The following is a 23920-nucleotide window of genomic DNA, read 5'->3' as shown; positions in this document are numbered from 1 at the left end:
GCGATTTCTTTTCTTATCCTGAAGCAAAGTTCTTAACCCAAGGTACTATTTCTGGGTTAGCGGTGTCTGTAACCTGAAGCGTATGTAACCCGAGGTAGCAATGCAATCAATAGCAATGCAATCAAAAAGACCAAAAAAAAAGTTTCTATTAGGAAGCTATTCTGCACAACCTCTTGCAAAAAATGGGGCTCTTGAGTCAAGTTTGCAGAAATACTCTTAAATATTCTGCTAGTTGAAATAACATCAATTACAAAATGAAGAGTAAGGTTCACAAACTGCAATGCTTTTAACTGGCCCGTGAACATGTTTTTTGGCATCCAGGTCATCCTACCTAAGAATTAAAACTGGTCTAAAAGTGAGTGGTAATATTAGGGTGAAGAATACAGGTCACCTTGAGTTTACAAACTTCTGCTTACATACTCCAATTAAATCCTTAAAAAGAAAAGCCGCTATAGGGCTATAAATGTCACATGAACAAATGGAGAAAAGCTTTATGAGGTGCAGTATAATGTGCCACTGGCCTTGTGGACAAAATGAAAATAGCTGCCCAACGCTGCTGTCAATAAGCACTGGACTAACGAAGGAACGGGGCTCAGTTCCGAGAATGGGACGCTTGAATTCTGCTCCAAGTTCTGCCACTGAGCTGCTATGACTATGTCATTTTATTTGACCTCCATGGCTAAATCCATTCATGTGTAAAATAATATTAATGCATCCCTTTCGCACAAAGGCCGCTATAGACAACTGTAAAATGTATCCACTCTTCCTTGATTTAATGTGGAGTGCCATGCCACCACTTGGGGGAAGGACGAAAGGATTATTCAGCTGGTTCAAGAACCTGCTCCTGGATACATTCAAGGTAAAAGCGTGAAAAGCAGCCTATTTTAGGAGCACTTTTACTGTGACATTTCCCCAATGATTACTGAACTATTAGTAGGTACGTTTGTGATAATTTCCTCATATACAGATGACTCCACTGCAAACCAGGTGAGTTCTCTATTCCACCTATATATATGAGCAGATTTGTACATGTATATAAAGCAGGGGTGGGGACCTTTTGGTTGTCTGGATGTTGCTGAACTACAATTCCTGTCATCCCTGGCTAGTGGCCATGCTTGCTGAGGCTGATGGGAGTTGTAGTACAACATCTGAAGGGACAACCGTTCCCCCCACCTGATATTAAGGGACTTGATTTGGTGAAAATGTATGTGACCAGGGGTAGCGGGAGAAGGTGTTTAAAATACAGAAATAGCACTAGGCTTATTATCCCAAACATAATGTAATGAATGTGCTCTTACAACATATCCAGGCAACAGCCTGATGTTCAAAAGATCTAGTAAATAATAATTTCCCAGTTCTTCTAAAGAGGTCTCACACACTGAACATCTCGGTTTAATTTGCTGTGTTTCACTTTCACTTGCATTTCAAAAGGTGGACTCATACATTATCCTTTTAGTAAGGCAACACAAGTGTGAAAGCTAATTTTGTGTATGCTTTTACTGGCATCCAGTCCTATAGCCAGTACAGGCACTAAAAACATTGCCCCAGAAGAGATCAGAAAGAAGAAGAACATAGAAAACCACAACTCCTCCTTGTCTAGCAAGGAAGCTGTGAAAGATTACCGTATTTCTCCTTGGCTGAATGTTTCTTCCCTTGGAGTGAGAGAAAGTCAAGGGGAAAGGCCATTTCAAGTCTGGGTGGCAAGGATGGGAAGCCTGTGGCCTCCCAGATTGTTGGACTTCAGTTCCTATCAGTCACAGCCAGCCTGTCCAATGGGCAGAGATAATGGGAGTTGTAGTTCATTGACATCTGGAGAGCCATAGGTTTCCCCTTACCGGCTGTATAGTCAGCTAGTAGGAAGGTGCCTTCAGGGTTCTAAACAAGTGGAGTAAATCTGGTTTTCATGAAATCACTTATTAAAAGTATAATGTGTAGCCTGGGCTCTTAGCAACAATAGCTAATAAGAACCGGAAATATAATACTGTCCAAACTAGTTTGAACTTGACCAAAAAAATAAAATAAAAATCACAGCTCATCATCAGGGCTAAAAAAAGCTCAGGGCTCAAAGTCAGCCTTTGTAATCCCAATATTTTAGATCAATATCCTCAAGTCTATTCTGAAGAGAAATGCTCGTGTTGGAAAATAAAACTCCAATGTCTCTTGACAGACTTATGTACGATGTTCAGTATCATCTAGAGAAAGACTCTATGTCAGCCGTGTATTGGAAAAGAAGCTGTCTGCTGCTTGAGTTTAGATGTTCTCAGATAAACACTTGTGACTATCTAGTAGGCCAAGTTATTTTATTTTCTTTACAATACACTTCCCAACGTTCAAATAATTATCAGCTCTTAGAATAAACCTCCCAACCTCACTGTAATGAGAGGTTACAATAGGGTCAGCCAAAAAAGAGCTGGTATAATGTAGTGCTTAAGAGTGTGAACTGTGAGCCGGGAACTCCTTGGCTTAAATCCCTCTTTAGTCATCAACTCATTCTGGGGCCTAAGGCATGTCACCACATGTCCACCTCAGGCCCCACATCTGCAATATGGGAATAATACAGTGCTATTTTAAGGATTACTAACACGATACTGTCTGGATTATTGAAAGGATGTATGTGAAATGCTCTTAGGTGCTGAGGATTGTTATTGAAAAGGGAGAAGTTATGTTACAACAAGTTGAAATATGCAAGAATACTGTAAACAAATATAAAATTAATTTCACCTTTCTACAAAAGACTAGTTTCTACACAGGCTCACACAACCACCTCTGTCCTCCATCCAGGGAAGCCAGAGTGATGATGAGAGTTCAGTGACACATTCCAACCAGGCAAAAGCCCTCAAGGAGGATGTGAGGCAAGGCCAAGGAGGTGTGTGGCTTGGAGAGAGGCCCAAGGGCCAGACAGAGAAGTCTGGAGGGTCAGAGCTGGACTGCAGGCCTGAGGTTCTCCACACCAGACTAGAGGGAGGATCCAAGCTAGAGACCAGCATCATTAGGTGGCTGGCACTCAACTGGGCTCAACTGCTCCATGACTGGAAGTGGACCAGTATTTATACATGACTTTTGTATACAAAGCAGAATACTAAAATGCCTAGAGTTGTCTTTCAGAAAGGTGTCCCAAACATTAACCTGGTAGAAGCTGGAGCTTCATTTCTGTACATACTGCTGGGTGGCTAGCTAGACCACTGAAAGTCTCCTTCCATCTCCTCCTCCCTCCTTACGGTTACCTATTTCTTCCTGGGACAGATCCCTTCCTATTCTTCCCTTACCATCCCCTGTTTCTTCAGCCACATTATCTCCCTAATGACCATAGCATATGACCCCAGATCCAATCTGTCTTTCCTTCAGGCCATCATGTTCATATAAGCAAGAATACACACTATAATTATTTCTGAAAAGTGCAGTTGTTTTCTCAGTGTCCAAGCAGTCATGGGGTGTGTTGGTCAGTTTGTTTGGAGCCCTCCAGTAAATCTGTGTTGCAAGGTTTTTTCTCTGCACTCCATCATCTGATACAGAGGCTCGTTTTGTTCTATGCCACTTGCCTTTGGTCATTTACAGAAGCACAAGCAGTAGAACTTGTACTTTACCACTGAACGATGACCCTTCTTTAGCATCCATTCAGATTCTATAGTAGTACCAAACTATATATAACTTCTTCAATGTGCAATTCAGTTTTCAACAATGCTACTTTGAGTTTTGTTTTTGGAAGAATGTCAATGGTCACTGGCATTACTGACATCCTGAGTGGTTATTTTTTTACAGATCAATTTTAAAGAACACGAGGGAGGAAAACGCGACATTCCTAACGATATTCTGATTTGCAACGCACTGTTCTTCAAAGCACTCAGCATTAAAACCATGTGCTAGGAGTTTGTCTTGTGCTTTAAAAGACAAGGAATTGGGGGGGGGGGAATAAAAGACAAGGAATTGGCAGCCTGTAATTTTTTTTTCAAAAAACGGTTTTGCTAAATCTATTGTACCTGTAGCCTAGAATATTGAGACCATGATTGCATGAAATATTCTTTAGGAGTACACCAACTTTTTAGATCTTTCTAATTAATTGAGAGTAGCTCTGCTAATTGGACCATGCAAATCATAGCCAGAAGCCTTAACCTAATTAGAGTTCTAGTAGACTGCCAGCAATTCTCTTCCTGATACAAGTTTTTTTGGAGGGGACCTCCACTGACTGGGATGCTGCCAATTCAAACAAAATAAGAGCTAAAAACAACCACAAGCAGCCTCCCACAATGAGCAATATTGTTGTAATGCTGCGAGTAAAAATATCTGGCCAGTTAAGTATCACTTAGATTCATTTGATTCTGTAGCTGTCAAACACAAGGACTTGAATATCTTATTAAAGGCATCTATCTAGTTCTATCATTTCCATTCTTTCGGGCCCACCTAGTTCTGACATGGAATTGAAATTGTCTATTGACAGGAGACACACCTATTAGGATCCCAGTCTCTAATAAATAGTTATGAAAGCAGTGTGTGTGTGTGCAATATTCAGGGAATTTAATGACAGCCATCAATAGAACAGGGTAAGCATGCCACTTTAATCTTATCTCTCAAGTTGGGAAAGAGCTGTTCTGTAAACAGGACCAAAGCAGTACATGAGTTTACTGATTCCACCTGGTGTAAGTTGGCTGGAATATGACTGGGTATGAAAGGAGGTCAACCTTTTTCCTTCCAGTTCTACACTGTAAAAATGGGGAATCCTCGGCCCTTCATAGAATCATGGAATTGTATGTATAGGAATCTTTACTAAAACATCCACGGGAGTCCGTTTCACGGTTGACCAGCTTTTACCACCAATAAAGTTCTTCTTGGTACAGTGAATGCTCGGGCTGCGAACGTGAACCTGCGGGAGGCAGGTTCGCAACCCACAGCGTTCACAACCTGCAGTGCTGCGTCTGCGCATGCGCGAGCACCGAAAGTAATCTATTCTGATACTTCCGGGTTCGGCACAGTGCACAACCTGAAAAGCACAACCTGAAGCATCTGTAACCTGAGGTATGACTGTATTTAGGTGGGATTTCCTTTCTTGAATCTATCAGGGTCCTACCCTCTGGAGCAGGAGGAAACAAGCTTGCTCCATCTTCCATGTGACAGCCAAGAATATATTTGAAGGTGGCTATCGTATCTCATCTCAGTCTCCTCTTATCCAGGGTCAATCAACTACAACTCCCATCAGCCCTAGCAAGCATAGCCAATGGTCAGTGATTTGTTCTTCAGCAAATCCAAGTTGCTCTTCAGCAATATTTGGAGGGTCAAATGTTCCCTACATCTAATGTAGTGGAACAATGGATGCATCTCTGGCCTCTAGATTTACACACACACACGGATGGGAAAGGTTGGGGATGCTCAGAATCACTGAGGTATTCTATGGAGAAAGATCACGTGACCTTCCATTATGTTAAATGTAACACAACCTACTGGTTTTCTAGTCTGCATGGAACCAACAAACAGTGCGGGTATATTCAATATTTGGCAGGTGACATGACATTGCTAAACTTGACTTGGTGGCTCACAAGCTGTGAAAGCCTGATTTAAGAAATGACAAGGAAAGGGGAGAATATCTAGAAAATAGAGTCAGAAACAGGAGTTTGTATCTATATGTCAGAAATGCTTCTTTGTAATTCAGATATATTTTGGACTCAGTGCTTTTTCTTTTTAAAAAGTCCATTGCTGTTGGTAATGTATTGCTAAGAAAGAAAGCAGCCCTCTTTATCATCACTCTGATCCCTGGTAAGCTGGGAAGTGCAAGAACCACATTTGGCGATTGACAAGAGCAGTGTTGCAGCAAAGTTGGGATCAGGTCAACAATGCCTTCCCTTTGCAAGCTGCCTTGGTGGTCCAATGAGTTCCGTGCCCAAACCCTGATACTAGAACCCAGGCCTAGTATGTTACAAGTTGTTATACAGAGAAAATTATGTTCTTTCTACTCTCTGAATCCTGAATCACTCTACTTTTTCTATTCTCTCAAATGATCTATTGATTTACTGTTACGTTCCTCAAACAAACACTGCCTCGTCTTCTCCATGGGAATTGAATAATGATTGAGATGCCTACATATTTGACTTCCCTCCATCACAGAAGGACGAGGAACAAAGCATCTGTGTAAATAGCAAAAATTAAAGATTTCTATACGTTAGAGAGTTGTGTTCTGACATGAATTAGCACTTTTCATTTGATGTAATAGTTTCATGCAGTCTTCATGCTGACAGCAAGTAATGTTTAAATCAGCTCCTGCCTTGTAGGAAACCTGTAGTTAGACTTAATTTTCACCATTAAAAATAATAATAATCTGGAAATACTACACAATTAGCACGAGTAATAGAAGGATGGGTCACAGCCTAGTGAAAGAATTCCTGTTTTGTATATAAAAAGACTCATATTCAAATACTCAAGCAGCACACATGATCAACCAAGGAGGAATCCTGCCTGAGATCACAGAGAGATATTAGAGATCAGGATTAGGTATCCCAGTGGTCTGCTTCAGTATAAGGCATCATGTTTTAACCCATTCTGGAGTACAGATGTATTCTATTCTGCCTTGATTAGACTACAACAGGAATACTGTGTCCAGTTCTGGGCACCACAATTTAAAAAGGATATTAGCAAGCTGGAGTATGTGCAGAGGAGAGTGACCAAGATGACCAAGGGTCTGGAAACCAAGTCTTACAAGGAACAGTTGACTGAGTTGAGGATATTTAGCCTGGAGAATAGGAGAATGAGAGGAAATATTATAGCCATCTTCAAATATCTAAGGGGCTGCCACGTGGAAGATGGAGCAAGCTTGTTTTCTCCTGCTGGAGAGCAGGACATGAACCTATGGCTTCAAGTTACATGAAAGGAGATTCCGACTAAACATCAGAAAGAACTTTCTGATGGTAAGAGCTGTTCCGACAGTGGAACAGACTGCCTCAGACAGTTGTGGACTCTCCTTCTTTGGAGATTTTAAAGCAGAGGTTGGATAGCCATCTGTCATGTATGATTTAGTTGAGATTCCTGTATTGCAGAGGGTTGATTCAATGGCCTTTGGGATCCCTTCCAACTCTATGATCCTATCATTTTAAGTTTGATTGTCCAGGAGTGGCAGGGATGTATTGTTGCTTGGATGGAGCCATATACAACACTCTCCTTGGCAAAACTGGGTCAGTATGATTTGTGGAAGGGAGAGATATAGGTTAAGCATTTTCTAGGGATCTAGACAAGAACCTCTCCCATCTAGGCTGATCTTCTTGAAGCAAACTTTTTTTCAAGGACCCATATCACCCCATAAGACATATTAAGCAAAACATAGCTACAGCAAAATATGTATTTGGGACTACGTGCCTGCTTGCACTTCATTCCTGGGTGATAAACCCCACTTTTGCCTTGCTTGTCCTTGTCAAGATATGATACCTTCCTCTCCCCATTTGTGTGCCTATTAGTGTTATGTATAAAGGGGTGGTGACTAACAGCTAGTTGAGAGAGGGACACCCACCCATATGTCCCCTGGCACAAAGCCACTTCCTTTCTACCTTAATGACCCATACTTATTATGAAGAACCTGTCCTGGTTATTCCAACAATTAAATCTTTGCTGGATCCAGGAATTAGGAGGGATTCAAAAACACTGTAAAACACCTGCCCTACTCAAAACACTATAATGGCCCAAGCAGGTTTGTAATGCAGTGCAAAAACAAACAGCGATCCTGCAGGTGGACAGCAGCTGCATATAGCCTTCTAGCAGAAGCAGGAAGCCGACACATGCAGAATTTCAGGTGGGGAGCCCAATGGTTGTGTGAAGTGATCCTCAGTTTATCCCCCACAAGAAATAGAAAAAGAAAACCCCAGTATTTTGACATTTTAACAGTGGATTTCCTTTTCATTGAAAAGAAGCGGAAAGAATTCAAAATCGAAGTACTCTGGTGATATCGAGCCAGCACAAAAGGCAATACGGGAGAAGAAACTTCAAACAATTCTCAAAGCCCCCTTTGAAAGCAGATCCAAAACACTGCATGGAGTTGAACACACACATGCCAGAATTCTTTTTCTTCTTCATGGGGACATGACCTATTTTTTCACCCTGAGACTTCCTTGAAAGAGGATTTTATCACACCTACTTGTAAAGTCAACAACAACAACAATTTATTTTTTATACCCCGCCCATCTGGCTGGATTTCCCCAGCCACTCTGCGCAGCTTCCAACAAAATATTTAAATAAAAACATCTTCACAACCATTGCAAGGAAAAGTTACAACCTAGCATTGTTTGCTTGACCCAAGCCTTGGGAAATGCAAGTTAAAGCCTGGGCAGGCAGAGAGAAAACACATAACTTGGTACCTTACATAAGGAGAGACTGGGGAGACTGGAGACAACTGGAGGTAGCTGACTTTAAGGACTATTCAGAACAAAATTGGAGACCTATTGTAGTGTAGCCTTCCCCAACCTGTTGCCCTCCTGATGTTTTGGACTTCAGATCATTGCCAGTCAGCATGGGCAATGGTCAGGGATGATGGGAGTTGTAGTCTGAAAGATTTGGAGAAAACCTGGTGAGGAAGACGAGTTGTGGCTAAAAACTTACGTCATAGGACTGTTAGGAGCCTAATGCTGCACTTCTAAACACATCTAGTCAGAAGTAAATCCCACATAATTCCCAGGTAAATTAGGTTAGAATTGCAACCATAAAAACTGCTCGAAGCTTCTTGGATAAACATGTATACTTTGTGGCATTAGATGGACAGGATATGCCTGTACAGATTCAAGATGTTGTCCTGCGGCAACGTGGTTAAAACCACATAGCAAAAGGCTGAGGGGGAGAAGCAGGAATCCCAGATGCTACGTAGTAGTCAAAGCTGTGCTCCTCTGACAAGAGAAGTGGTATCTGAGGTCCTGGTAAGCATCAAGCAAGGAGACAGTGATTGCCTTGAAATGAGGTAGCACAGAGAGAGGCTCCTTATTCTAATGCTTTTGAAAACGTTTGCTAATTTTCATAATGAAGTGATTCCTCATAGTCCATACTTTGATAATTTTACACAGTCATCAATAAGACATTAAGACATCAGGGGCTTTTTTGTAGGAAAACAGAAATACAGTGAAGTGCACAAACAACAGTTATTACTGCCCAAAATAATTTGAGTGTTGCTCAGTTATTAAGTTCTGCTCATTCAAAAAGTCTATAAAAGCTGCCATAAATGCTGCTCTACAAATGTGCCACCTTTACAGTGTGCTCAATTTTTATCTTACTCTTCTCTTGCAAACTGCTTTTATTCATCTTTCTTATCTACAGCTATTCAGTTGTCTTTAAGCCCTGCTCCTGTGCCCAACTGCAACTATTTATGTGAAACCAGTCATATATATATTTTCTGATTTAATCAGAATGCAATATAAATTATCATTTTAAAAAGTGGAACCCCATATCACTTTTTTCAGTTCCCCATATTTGTGGCATATTGAGCACAACCAGGTCTTGGGACTCTAATCCAAGTCACTAAACATTAGCTCTTGGGGTCTATATCCCATCTGAGGTTTGTGGTTTAGATCAAACGAACATCCCATGACAGTCTAAACCATCCTTTCTGAGATGATAACCAAAGAAAAACAGCTTATTTTATCTGATGTTTATCTAGAAATGGCCCAGGAGGCACTCAGGGATTTCCATAGCTTTACAAAATAGGGAAATAAGCCGCTAATTCATCTTCTTTTCTCCCTTTCACAAGCAGTGCTGCCTTGACTATAGCTTAGCAGACTCACTGCCAAGATACAAAATGGACAGAGTTTTATTTTCCTTAAGAGCCCAGCCGCTTGGCTTGGTTTAATGCCTCTTTAATTGCTTTTCAGTATTTGCACAGCCTTTACTCCTGGTCGAAGTTATATGCTCTTGGATGTTATACTCTCCAGGTTTTTAAAAGAAAGAAAACATTGTGTCTTGTTTTTTGAATGCAGCAACATTGCAATGCTTCTGCAGTACATGCACACAAAAGGATTTAATCAAGCTATATAAATCAAGCCAAATAAAGTAGTGGCTTTTAAAAGATTTATTTTATGTCCTTCCAGCATGGGCAGCGTTATGCATTCTGGCTCCAACAGCCTGCCACTTCTAAAGTCTGCTTAGTTCAGGTATCTACAAAACAAAACAAAACAAAAATCCTTGTTCATAGCTTCCTTTTGCAGTGCACCAGTTTTCCAAATGCACTTCTCATATAATGAATGGTTCCCCATCAAATCATGCCAAAACAAGAGGGAGAATTTGTTTGGTAGTTATGCTGTGTTTTTTGTGACTGAATGCAACCTTTGATTTCTCTTCACGATAGATAGCCATGTGGAAAGTGTATTTCTAGAAATATTTCCTTTCTTAACTATAAGTAATATTGGGCTCTTTCACTCGCTGCTATGCCTACAGGTTGATGTGTGGCTTCATAACACCTGACAAGTGAATAGTGCCATCTCTGACACTGGCACCCTGCTTCACCCACTTATGAGCCCTCCAAAAAGCCATAATAGATGCCAGTGAAGATTCGAGGTTACTCACTGCATCACACTCACACAGACACTGTGCAAATGCTGATCCACTGAAAGTCCACTAAAGTTCAGGCATTTTTTTGGGGGGGGGGGAGAACAAAATGACAGTCTGCCAGTCTGCAGATTAAAACCAGTACCAAATCTAGTGGTCCTTGGTTCTTCTTCAATTTGATGTTCAAATCACACATATTCCCAGTAATAACTAAAAAAAACAAAGTAAGTCATAATAATGTGAAACCCTAATGATCCTATAGCCTGCTATTTCACCACTCCTCAATATAATCCTTAATTAATTAATTCTTAGTAGCTTCTGCATCTTTATCTGAAGCCAGCTTATAGACTATCCAGGAACTAGACACTGACTGCAAACCTACCTTCAGAGAAAGGGAGGTTCTCAACATTAGAGAATGCCTCCATGCACTGTATAGAATGGCCTTAAAATGACTCTGAACCAGCTGCTTGTTTGGGAGACTAAAGAATGCTCAGCACTGTCACCTGAATTGTGGATGGCCCCGTGTCTGGTACACAGTGGAGAACCAACCCAGTCATAGGCTTCAATTGACAAAGGTTCATTCCCTCTTCCATCAGGATGACCTACAAATGGGCTTAACTAGCTCTTTTTGTTAAAAGCATGCATAGGCAGTGTGCTGAATCCATTAATATTGTCAAGTGTATATTTTGGGCAGGTCATCGATCTTACTTTATTAACAACACAGTGGCCTCTACAGTTCTGAAGCACTATCAAGAAAAAAGATCTTGTGTACAGAGCCAAGAGAAAAGTTGTGGGGGCTGGTGGGGAAAGACTGACAACTGGGAAATTTGAAATACACTAAACTAGAGCTGACATCCTTCGTAAGTAATGACCACTGGCTTCAATGCAACTTCATTTCAAATAAGTGTGTCTAGCATGGCGCTTAATATGGCTTGCATTAGTAGAAGGAGCAGGGACACGCAGCAGTTTGATCCCTGACCAGAGAGGATAAAGCTGTGCTCTGTTTGCTCAGAGGGAGGGGAGGGTGGGAAAGGAAGAGAGCCAGAAACATTTGTCATTTCTGACCACACTTGCTCTCCGCAGCCAGTCTCCAAGTCACTCAATTTTTATTACAACAGAAACAAAACAACTAAACGGGTAGTGAATGAACCCTGTGGGTGTGAGATCAGGATATAAATGACATAAGCTGGTATTGCAGCACTCTGTGAATGAGATGTTAAGGAAGGGAGAAGTTCCTGCCCAGACACTGCACCCAGTGTTAGGCTCAGCATGAGCATGTGAGTATACACCACGTCATTAATATAGCAGCAATAAGAACAAATACGCTGAAGAGACGAACTGAATGTAGGATGCACAATTTGTTTGATTCACTCTGAGTGACTTCTGTCATTCTAAATGTGGATGTCTGAGTGGCTTCTTCTTCCTAGGCTTATTTGCATGTCTAAAACTGAGCCCACACATCTCCCACAGTGATGAAACGCATATGTCCCAATCCAGAGAAAGCACGTGCACCACACACAACCATCGCTCCATGCATCCTGAAACAAAACATGACAAAAAGACGTGAAGCTGACTTGCACCTTGCCTTTCCCAACTTAGAAAGCTGGAAGCTTTCCACTGGTTCCTAACCAACAGTGATGTTTCTCTTCATTTCAGAACCTGTATACTAATTCAGTATCACACTACTATCTTGTATGCTGCGACTGGCTGGAGGTTTGGTGGTGGGGATATATGAAGATGTCAGAGACCCACAGAGCCAGCACAAGAGACTGAGACAGGTGGAGCTCTGCAGCTATTGCTGCCCTTTGCCCACCCCCACTGCCTCCTTCTATGGCTCCACTGACTCTTTCATCTGTATTGCGGTTGCAGTTTCACCACCTCATTGCAGCCTTACTCTGAGGAAGGACACCCCCTGGCCATTCCTCAGATCAAGGAAGAATGGAAGGGGTGGCAGAGGGCTGCACCAGAAAGGTCAATGAGTGGGTGACGAGGTATGTAAGATGGAGCCCAGAGCCACCTGCCATTTCCTTCACCCACTACCTGTCTCAGCTTCCTTCAATATAATGTCAGCCCTGGATAACTTACACAATCTGTTTCTGAGGGCAGTATTAGCCCTGACTGCTGAGGACAGGGATGAGTCCTTCCTTTGTTCTGACCAGAATCCACAAATCATTATGGGTGGCATTCAACTGTGTGTTTTTTTTGCTAGTTTTGTGCTAGCACTAGCACAAGGGGTTCCCTCTCCTCTCTCTGCCCACCACCCCAAATCCCACAGAACAGATTTAAGGTGCACGTGGAGGAGGAGAACATTCTGTCACATATAGAGAAATCCTTGCACTGATGGAACCTTAGCACAAACTTGAATACAACTCTATCTGCTAATGACAATTGTACAGTGTGTCTCAGTGGTTTACTTTGGTTCAATCAGTGGCTTGCTTTCTTCTCAGGGAAGCACCACAGCTTGGTGGCAGAGCATCTGCATGTATGGAATAGGCCCTGGTGTCTCCAGGCAGGGCTGGAAATCTTGCTCTTGCCTGAAATCCTGGAGGGCTGTGGCTAGTCAGTGTAGACAAAACTGAGTGAGATAGACTAATGGTCTGACTCAGCTTCCTGTGTTTCTAATATTTCCTCAGGCTCTGTATTATCATACAACATAGGTATGGTTTAGTCGGGGAGGCTCACCTCTGAACGCACCGGTTTCTTATACTATATATATATATATATATATATATATATATATATATATATACGGCTTCAACAGGATGTTCTAAATGATTAGACCAGTATTGGATCCTCACAGTCCTCAGGATGGTAGGCCCTTCTCAGATATGACCAGTATTTTCAGGCATATTATTTGATTCTAAACATTCCCCCTTCTTAGGCTTCACACGACGCCATATTGGTAGTGGATATTCAATTTTTCCATTAGATCATCAACAATGTGTGTGTTTCTTGGGCATGTTGGAAGATATTGAGCTCTATATATTATACTGTACCCTTTATTGCCCCAGAGATATATATTTCTGATTTTGCCCTTTTATAGGGCTGTCCCTATTATGGAATAACTTGTGCATAGCTGTTTAGACATGGATGTTTACTACATATAGAATAGTATTATTGGCTGTAGTGGCCGAAACGATTTACTGGAAATACTTAGTTATTTGCATACTGCATATATATGGAATCTGCTTCATTTTATCACAGTAATTTCATATAAAGAAGATTTAGAGAGGCAGAATAGCAGTTTTTCCCCCACTGCTCTTTTTATAGCCCATGCAATTGTGTGTGTGTGTGTGTGTGTGTGTGTGTCTCTGTGTGTATACCCTTATGAGATTATAAATATTCTACAAATGCCATTCAATAGCTGCTTAATCACAGTCACTAAAAACTAGCAGTTAAGAAGGATTTACTATATCTCTGGTATATGATTTGGATTAAAGCATTTAAATTCCAGTTACAAGTTCCATAATTGTAAAGATGTAACTCAAAGAACATCAGCAACTGAATTCCTACATCCACTTTCTTTGCAGTAAGCCCCCTCAATTCACTTTGAAATAACATATACAGGATTGAGTGATATAGACCAGGGGTGGGGGATTGTTTTCAGCCTGAGATCCGCTTCCCTTCCTGGGCAATTTTCTGGGAGCAGTGTTGAGGAGGGCCAGAAACAAGTGGGTGCAGCAATGGACAAGACCCTTACCTTTATAGAATAGGCCAAATTCCAGCTAGGCAAAAGTCAGAGGTTTCCACACTCGCTTCGCACCAACAAAACTCCCTATCCAGGCAAGCAAGAGGCACCATCACAGTTCAAGGACACAATTCAGCAAAGGCAAAAGCACTTGAGGGCATGGAGCGGGGCCTCTGAGGGGATCTGGGTAGAATACAGAGCAGCTTGGAGGGCCAACATTTGACACCCAGATTTGAGGTTCTCCACAATGTAATTGGTTAGAGCTACAACAGATATATAGTGGTTTGGAACAGTTACCATGGAACAGAGGTGCCCACACCCTGTTTGCTTACTGCTCTTCCATCATCTTCACATTCACCCCATTTCCCACGGAAGCTATGTAGTGTACCTCTTGTATTTTACAGGCGTTTTAAGGTACACCTAAGCCTTAAAATCCTCTTAATCTATGTAGCTAAACAATGATAGTAACCATAGCCATTCTTCTTTCGTTTCATCAAAAACATAAAACACTCTTTCCTTATGCAAGGTACCCTATTGCAGCATCCAGGGACTCAGCCTATGGCAAAGTTTCCATCTTCCTTATGCTACCTGACCTTTGCCACAAGTTGCTGCTCGCTGCAACTTTTGTTACTGATGGCAAACTTCAAAAGGTGCCGAGTGTGGTCTCCATTCAGATAAGCAAGCAGTCCTAATGTCTGGATTCTTATCTTCTACAAAGAAAAGAAAAGTCTTTTAGAAAAAGACTATATGGGTGGCTTGGTATATTTTTGTTTCTGGCCTCTTGCTTCCATAGGAATGGTGACTAGGAGCTCACACTTTCATTGTAAAACACTATCTCTTATTTAGACTCTACTGATTCTATGGAGCTAGTGCGTTTTCACCATTAATACCCTAGGTTTGCTAATAAAGGAAGTACATTTTTTGTACCTGTGCTCTTTACCTTACAAGTAACCTCTTATTAAATGCTAGAGACTAATTCAGACAACCACTTTTTTATGTTTTAGGATTGCTGTTTTTAAAAGTTCCTGTACTGCTTTTCTATGTTTTAGCAGTCTTCTATGGTTCAGTTGAAACATGCAGTGGAGCAATGTGGTAGATTTCCGAGTCTGCACAGTAGACTATACCACATCAGGCTGCACTTCAGGTTGACTGCTTCAACATGCTAAAAATGAATGTTGTAAAAGTTCTAGCTCGGCCCTTTCCCTTATGTGCTGGATTTCTATTTGCAAGGAGTTATTAACATAGGGAAGCAACCCCCCAAAATGTGATAACTTACTTGAAATCTACTATTGCGTTCTGTTCTTTTGCATTCCTTGACTAGGCACAACTCAAGAGGAAAAACCTATGTTTTTTGAATTTTCAAAGTCTGGCAAGGCAGCTGTTACCCAGCAGCATCTTGATAGGGCTAGAAATCAAAGCAGCTATTTTCATCCTTCAAGAACATTTTCATGGTGTTATTAGTAGCACCTGAAGGGGAGAAAATCCTCATTTCTTGAAAGGTGGTGGCAGGTTCATTTAAAGGGATAAGTATAAAAGGAGTTACAAGTATATATTTATATTGTTGGGTATGACAAAAATTAATCTTCCGTCCAATATTCCTTTTAAAAAAACAACTTTTAAAGGTGCCCAACACACACACACACACACACACACACACACACACAAAAACCCCTGGACCCATTTGTCTGTAATTTGGTAGGCTGTATTCACTGGAAGCGCCACTATGCCTGCAAATTTCACCAACTTTTGTCGAAAGGAGGGAAAGTTATAGGTGTTGTTGTTGTTATTTCCAATTATTGTTGTTGTTATTTGTTGGCGGTGGCTTCCAACAAATATTACAATACAGCAGTCCTCTTTAGTACACAAAAGAGAAATGAAGTGGATTCAGTAGGACCCTAAGGCAAATCAGCCAGCCTGCATAGTGCTTTGGACTTAGGTTTTCTAAAACACCAGACTGGAGTCCAAACCAAATCTTGCGCCCCATGTACACTTCTATGAAAACATCTCTGGCTATGTGTGCGAGCTTCTATCTTGCCCACTGTCTAGAATTGGGGCCCTTATCTCCCAGAGGGGAAGAAAGAAGGTAAATGTACAACTTGACAGAAATATGCCTACTTTTGCACTGTGAACAGAAGAGCTTTAGAATGAAGTAAATCCCAGCTGTGGCAGCCTAATAAAAAACAGACAGAAAAGCCTAACATGTTGATTTGGTCACTCGTGACCAGTTTGCTCTGCAGCATTTATTTTTCTCTTATAGTATCCCCCAATGAGTGCCACAGAATAAATCTTACTTAGAGCCTATAAAAAGGGTCTCTGTGTGTGAGAAGGAAGCAGGTTTGAAGGAATATCAAAGCCTATGATTTGCAGAAAAGAGAAACAAAACCCAGTTTTGTCATACCTTCTATTAGCAGACGCAGCAGGTCTCCCCATAATAGCATATCCGTATGGGGGAGAGCCTCCTTAAGAAAACAATGTGTGATGAATGCTCCAAAGCAAACCAGGTTTTCTTGACCTTTTGGTTGCTAGAATCAGCTTGAGGATAGGCAGGGGGAGAAATCAGCAATAAGAAGCAATCTAACAGGCTTGTATCATGCAAGAGAATATGGCTGAGAGGGGAAGCAGGGGGCGAGAAGAGACCTGGGGGATTGTAGTAGCCTCAGATTTCAAAAGGCTCTGCTTAATGCATTTTGTCTTACAAATTCAAATATGCAGAGGCTCCACCCTGTAATTTAACCATCATGGCTTACCCTCCACCACCTCTTTGGCCTTGTTTCATCTGAAGTGGCCCAATGGCCAACTCTTAGAACTTATTCTGTCATTTGTTTATTTTTGCTCCAGGGCACCTTGCAAGCTCATATTACTTTAAATAAGTTAGCTGGTTCAATGAAAGACACATGCACTTTGTCTATGCTCCTAACTCTGTGGGACCAATATAGCTACAAAGCCACCTTGGTTATTTTATACAGCAGAGTCAACTTTCCTTAACTAGAAGACTGAAATCCAAAATTGACTGCTTCGTTCAAAATATGTTTGTGAAATTCAACCACAGCCAGACTACCTTCAAGTCTTTGTTGTTTGCCTCAGAGTTGCAATGCCGCAGTTATGAAATTCTTCCTTTTATTCCCCCCGTGAAGTTGAAAGCACCCTCTCAGGATTTCAACTTGGAAACTCTATCTTCCCTGGGTTATCTGTCTCACTGTGCCTCCGTTTCTACAACTCCTTTTCCTGTCCATTTCCTTCATATTGCAGTGATTTCTAGCTCCCCACCCCACCAAAAAAACAAAAATGGTTCTATAGTTTCAATAACTGGTTTAGACTACATGAAGTTTTAGTATCCTCCCCTCCCTCACTACCACTGTGATTCTGGCTGTAAAATGGACTGTCAAGAAATCAAACCAGGTAGACAAACATGTCCTGGCATTTGCCTTTTTTGTGATGGGAAAATGGGCCTTTGTTTTATTGAAGAGATGGCCAAATACAGTTGATGCATTCTACATAAGCTAAACAGCTGAATATCCTTCTGGGAGGATATGTGGATGTGTATCTTTCTTCCCCCTCTCCCCTGGCTGGAAGGTCTCTCCCTCTGTGTCAAAGAGAACAATATTTTGGCAGTGCTGGAACTGAGTCAGCAAAAGACAGTGACTTCCTCTCTGTGTTGGAACCAGTGCTCTAACACTGGGGTCTCTCCTAAATACCTAATCAGGGAGCAGGATCTGTTGTGGACATTAATGTGGAATGTGCGCAGAGGAGAATAACCAAGATGACTGAGGGATGACCAAGCTGGGGCTGTTTAGCCTGGAGAAGAGGAGACTGAGAGGAGATATGATAACCATCTTCAAATATCTAAGGGGCTGTCACATGGAAGATGGAGCAAGCTTGTTTTCTCCTGCTCCGGGAGCTAGGACCTGAACCAATGGCTTCAAGTTATAAGAAAGAAGATTCCAACTAAACATCAGGAAGAACTTTCTGATAGTAAGAGCTGTACAACAGGAAAACAGACTCCCTCAGAACATTATGGATTCTCCTTCCTTGGAGGTTTTTACATACTATCTATGTTTGCTCAGAGGTATGTCCCCACTGTATTCAATAGAGCTTACTCTCCAGTAAGTGTACACAGAATTGCACTAATCACTGATGTCAGGTTACTCTCCAGCTGGTGTTCATGACACTCTGACAATGATGTTCCACATAACATTTCAATGTGTAATAAAATAGATGTGTACATTTAGAGCGGGAGTGTAATTTTCTATCCATGAAATATTTCAGTTCAAATGCTGGGTAATTAAATTATCCCTGCAACAGAACTGTCACCTTGGGGCAAAGTCCGGATCTACCACAACCAAGGAGTAACAAATGCTCATTCATTTACAGCAAAAGCAAAGGATACCCAACAGATTAAATAAATAAATAAATAAATAAATAAATAAATAATACCTAAGGCACAGCAGAAAGACTGCCACTTGTGTTTATTAGTTCACCTGGAATTTTTGGAAGGCACTAGATGCCAAAATCTAACCTTGGCTGATTTCTTTTGCATGTTTCCCTGGGGAAACAGAGTATCTGACATGTTTGAAAAGATAATGCTTTGCACCCTTTAGGAACAGGGAATTATCTCTCACTGGGGACAGATGCTTCAAAGCTTTGACCTATGCTGTGATCATCTCAAAGCAAATATCCAACTGAATGATTACTCTGTGCAGCTTTTACTTAGGAAACTCATAAGGCTGGAGAAGGAGGAGGAAGAGAAAGAAAGGAAGAGGATCAAATATAACCTGCAGATGAAAAGCCCCTATTATGTGACAGGTTTTCTTTGGGGCAAGTAAATTACCTGAGTGAAAACTCAAATACCTGTGGTGTATTACCTAGTGAATGATACATGGCTCCACATTGAAACGGATGAAATTCAATAGGAGTCTCTTCTGACATTGCTACTCAGCTTGATCTGAGCTTTCACAGCTAGTGCATAGAGGAAGAACCCCAGATCAAGTGACACATTTTTGCATTTCCCTTGGGAAGCAGACTGGTTACCTGACACATGCATCTCTTTAGAAAGAGATCCAGTTTCAGCCCAATTTTTCACCCTGAAGCATGTGGCCTTACTATAGCTTCCTGTTACAAGTAAATGAAGAGTATTTAGGCTGCAACTATACTGACTTTCCCCATGGTACTCAGTGGTACTTACTTCTGATGAGATCTGTATTGATCACACCATTTTTTGTTCATTAAAAGCATGCCTGAAGGACTGAAGGCCATGTTCCATCTAGAGTCCTGGGGGCTGCACACCAGGAGGGATCAGAAGCAAAAATTAGGCAGAGCAATGGATGCAACTCTTACCTTTGTACAACAGGCTGCATTTCAGCCAGTCTAAAGTCACAGGTATCTACACACACCCACACCCCTCTCTATTTTTCACCCAGGTAAACAAGAGGCATTAACATAGCCCAAGGTCACATCCCAGTCAGACAAAAGCCCTCAAAGGCATGGAAAGATTTACAGGCCAGGGGTTTGCCATCCTGATTTAAAATATGTATACCCACAGAACCCTCAGGGTATAATATAAAAATACTGGTTGACATATATAACATTCAGCACAAAGGACAAACTTGTACATATTGATGCAGGAGAAATGCACAAGCTTCCTGTTGCATGAGAAGAACAAAAGTCAACATCAGAATTTGCTTTCAAAAATTTTCTGTCAAATTCAAAGATGTCTTAGAAGGTAGAAATGGAATATTTTTTTTATCTAACCTTTCAACTCTCCTGCAGCCTTTTGAGCTCAATTCTCCCTAAGCTTTTAATGACAAGTAATGACTCCCTAATTGTTCTTGTGTTTGAAAATTATTAATGCAAAATCCAATTTAGCTAGATTAGTCATTCACACACCTGTCTTCAAAGGCTCACAAACTGCATGATTCTCCAAGCTCAATGCAGCTAATTGGTTTCTGAGACTGATGTCTATGTAACATATAGTTTAGACTTCTACACATAGAGGACACTTCCAAGAGTTATTTCATGTTTTCAAAAATTCAGTCCTTTAAAAATATCTTATGAGGCTTTAGTACTCTCTTGATGGGCTGACTTGTGACAGTAGTATGCAATTTAAAAAAAAAAATGCTGAATCCCAGGTTTGTCGTTAGGATTGCAGTCCTGGAGTAGTAGTCAACAAAGGTTTACTTAGAGTAGACCTACTGAAATTAATGGACATTGTCATGTTCATTAATTGCAATGGTCTGCTCTGAATAAAATTTAGCTGACTACTACCCCTGGTCTTTAAAGTGCCAGAATACTCTGTGGTTTATTATGTCAGAACAGGCAGATACTAGTAATAATAATAATAATAATAATAATAATAATAATAATAATAATAATAATAATTTATTATTTATGCCCTGCACATCTGGCTGAGTTTCCCCAGCCACTCTGGGTGGCTCCCAATCAAGTATTAAAAACAATACAGCGTTAAATATTAAAAACTTCCCTGAACAGGGCTGCCTTCAGATGTCTTTTAAAAATAGGATAGCTACTTATTTCCTTCACATCTGAAGGGAGGGTGTTCCACAGGGTAGTATATTGCAATATCTTCATTCCTATCTAGAAGCTGCAAGCAAGATTTAACTGAATTCTTAAGGAGTGTGCTAAATTACAATAGCCAGGATTATTTGAGGAGAGCCATGGCATTTTAAACTTCTCTAAAGTCAATGTAATTTGTAGCATAGTAATTGGTAGCATTTTCTACCAAGACTGAGTTTTTCTGGCCAAGACTCAGTTGGTTGTGGCAGTGAAAAGGAATATAATTTGCTCCCTCTGCTCTTTTAAAGGTATTCTACATATTTTAATTCCATTGATGCATGCTCCCGGACTTCAGAATGAGAAGAGTGCAAAATGTAAATGAATAATCTGTGTGATATATGGGCAAATCATTCCTCATGACTGAATTGCACATCAGCTTGACAAAAAATAAACAGGTATGGAAGCTGCAAATGTCTTGTTTAAGATCACCCAGCAGGTCAATGCAAATATTGCAATTTACTTTCATGGAGTCTGGCAGATTGACTAGTGATGGCTCTTTCATATCAGACACATCAATTTACAATGCCCATTCCTATATGAAAAATACATAACAATGTATGGCAGAGTCCCCAAAAGGGAAAAGAAGACGGTTAAAGAGATTAAATTGATCCAGATTGATAATATACTCCAGATTTGTTTTGAACAGAGTGCATTCTTAAAAAACTGTGGCTTTTGTGTTCAGAACTGGGAATGTTTTGTCATGTTCTGGGTTTCATTATCTTTGTGGGAAAGCCTCAAGTGTCATTTGTCAAATCCAGCCTTAGCTGGAGAGACAGGAGTCTTAAGCAAACAGGACCGAGTGGAAGTTGGTGTTGGTGAGTCAGTATATGGGTGAAAGCTTTTCTTTGATATTCATTTGGTCAGCTCTGGAGGGGAAGAGGTTTTCGCAAGAGTAACAAAAATAGCAGAGGCTGGGCAATCCTATCCTCTGGAACATGTCCTGTGTTCCAGTGGATTTATAGTATGCCCTGAAAGGCAGGTTTAAAATCTTTTTAAGAATGAATGAATGGTGAGGTGTGGATTTGGGAAGTGGGCCACATTGGTCAAGGAGGTGTGAATCAGGTGAGTCTACTTTGGAACACTCTCAAGTCTCTCTGAATTCCTCTCCCACCCTACTGAAAGGTCCAACAGAACCAGCATGGATGCACCTTCTTAGTATAGATTATCCACCAGGACAGGCAAGGGTTCCTCAATCTGAAGACAGATTATATTTTATTTATTGATTATAGTTAAACCTTTCTGCACAAGCTTCCTAATTTATTTATTAGCAACACAGCAAACAGTCTATGATGGATTCCAGAAAACCAGACACTTTCAGAACACACACACACCATTCATTCCTTTTGGTTACTTAACAATAATGCAGAAAATGTTACAGAGAACCCTGAACTAAATTCACAAAAGGTGGGCACTGAGAAACGGAAGAATTTTGCTTTTTGTTTTACCTTGAACCCAGCGTGCATGTACTGAATAATGAATGTTTTCCATGCTCAAAAACAAATGAAATACTTTTACCTTTGGACATCACATGGATGCTTTTGAATGTGCAATTAAATTGGATCTCTTATGTCACATTTGAAGTGAAGTCTCTCCATGTGCAGTTGATTATTCCCACAAGATACCAGTGCACACACACACTCTCTCTTCTTTACTAAGTGGACTCCTCCACTCAAGTAATCAAAATCCCAGCAGGACCACTCTTGTCCTCTATTTCAACTGGACGTGTGAATGGCTTGGGCTTGGAGTAGAAAGCAACTGATGAGATACTTTCACTCCTGTTGAAGGCAGTGAGGGGAAGAAGTCAACACGCTTTCCATCCTCAGGTCTTCATTCTTTGTATATTAAATGTGGCAGTGACATCACAGCCAGAAATGGTTCACTGGGCGGGGCCAAGCCATTACACTAACTTTCTGGCAGGTGAGTCACTGCTTCAACTTGTTTGCCAAGATGGGAGGTCGGTGCAATGCAGACGCACCAATGGAGCCAATCCAGCACCCCTGCCAGGGCATTATGCTGACCTCCCTGCTGCTTCGCCTCTCCCCTTCCCTGCAAGCAACAATGACGGAGCTGCCAGGAAGCTAGTGTAGCGGCTCCACCCCACCCAGAAAGCCACTTCTGATATGGTTAGGTCTGCTTCTGGGCAGGGATCCTCTCCAAACTGCCCCTCTGACCCACAGCCTTGGCAAGCTGGCTGCATCTCCCTTATACTTTTGTCCTTTCCAATTCCACCATCCCACCAGAGTCCACGCATTTACTCATCTCAGTAACTAATGGCTAGCGTACTAAACGCAGAAATGCTACTGTGCTCCTTGGATCGTTCCATGCTGCTCTTCTTCTTCCCCACCCCCAAACATGTGTTAGCAGTTAGGAGATATTTGCTAAAGCACAGCACTTGGCAGTGGGGCAGAAAATGTTATGTTCCAACCATACAGCACAAAGTATGAATTTTATTTCAATCCTGCCCTGCGGAAATACCCTCACTTGCAACTCTGTGCAGAGCTACATAAAAATCAATCCAATTATTATGGCACTTTGACTCTAAATGCAAGATAAAAAGCATAAGTCAATCAATACCTTGGTGCAAGAGCTCTCATACTTCCGCACCATGCCATATGTCCTGAATACTTTGGAACTTCACTTGCCAGTGTGTAAAGAATGTGGATTCTGGAAACATCATAGCAGTTATTTCCATTCCACTCAAATGCTCACTGATTTCATCTTTCACTAAAACTTGCTTTTTGAGACATACTCTTTTCACCTGGAATAGTCATGACAGTCTGTGTGCTGGGCAAGTTGGGAAAAACAAGTAGAGGGAAGTGTGGAAGGCAAAACAGGCATGCCCATCCATCTCTTGAGACCTCAGGAAGCATTCTAGGAACAGGAATCGTATAAAGATTTGAACCGAGATAGTGAAAGGGAGGGATGGGAAAAAAGGAAAACAAAATGAAATGTGACAATAGGTCTGAGCACAGCCTAAAATGCAAACATACATACATCTGCCTTGCAATGGGGAGGGGAATAAACTAAAAATGAAAACCAAGCCCAAACAACATCCCATTCACAGTTCCCAGCATGATGTGTTGCCATCCCTCCCTCGAAGCCTGAGAGAAAAAGGACTTCAAACATCAACACATCTGGAACGCTGCCAATATGGGGCCTTGTTTC

The 23920-nt window shown here is 41.2% G+C and overlaps 1 protein-coding gene across 2 annotated transcripts in view; it reads right to left on the bottom strand.

Annotated features, from left to right (window-relative positions):
* Positions 1 to 23920, bottom strand: part of ABTB2 (ankyrin repeat and BTB domain containing 2) — a 148603-nt gene that overhangs the window by 61994 nt on the left and 62689 nt on the right. The window contains exon 1 of one of the 2 annotated variants that reach the window (XM_053388206.1): positions 16584 to 16826. The exons of the other annotated variant lie outside the window; for it this stretch is intronic. Coding sequence (XP_053244181.1) covers positions 16584 to 16623 — 40 coding nt within the window. The 5' untranslated portion in view covers positions 16624 to 16826. Of the gene's footprint in view, positions 1 to 16583; positions 16827 to 23920 lie in introns of those variants that run through there. 2 annotated transcript variants of the gene reach the window in all.

Source organism: Podarcis raffonei, chromosome 1 (genome assembly GCF_027172205.1).
Source record: "Podarcis raffonei isolate rPodRaf1 chromosome 1, rPodRaf1.pri, whole genome shotgun sequence".
NCBI classification, from domain to species: domain Eukaryota; kingdom Metazoa; phylum Chordata; class Lepidosauria; order Squamata; family Lacertidae; genus Podarcis; species Podarcis raffonei.
Note: the sequence above shows the minus strand (reverse complement) of the source record. Positions and strands in the feature narration are given on the sequence as shown.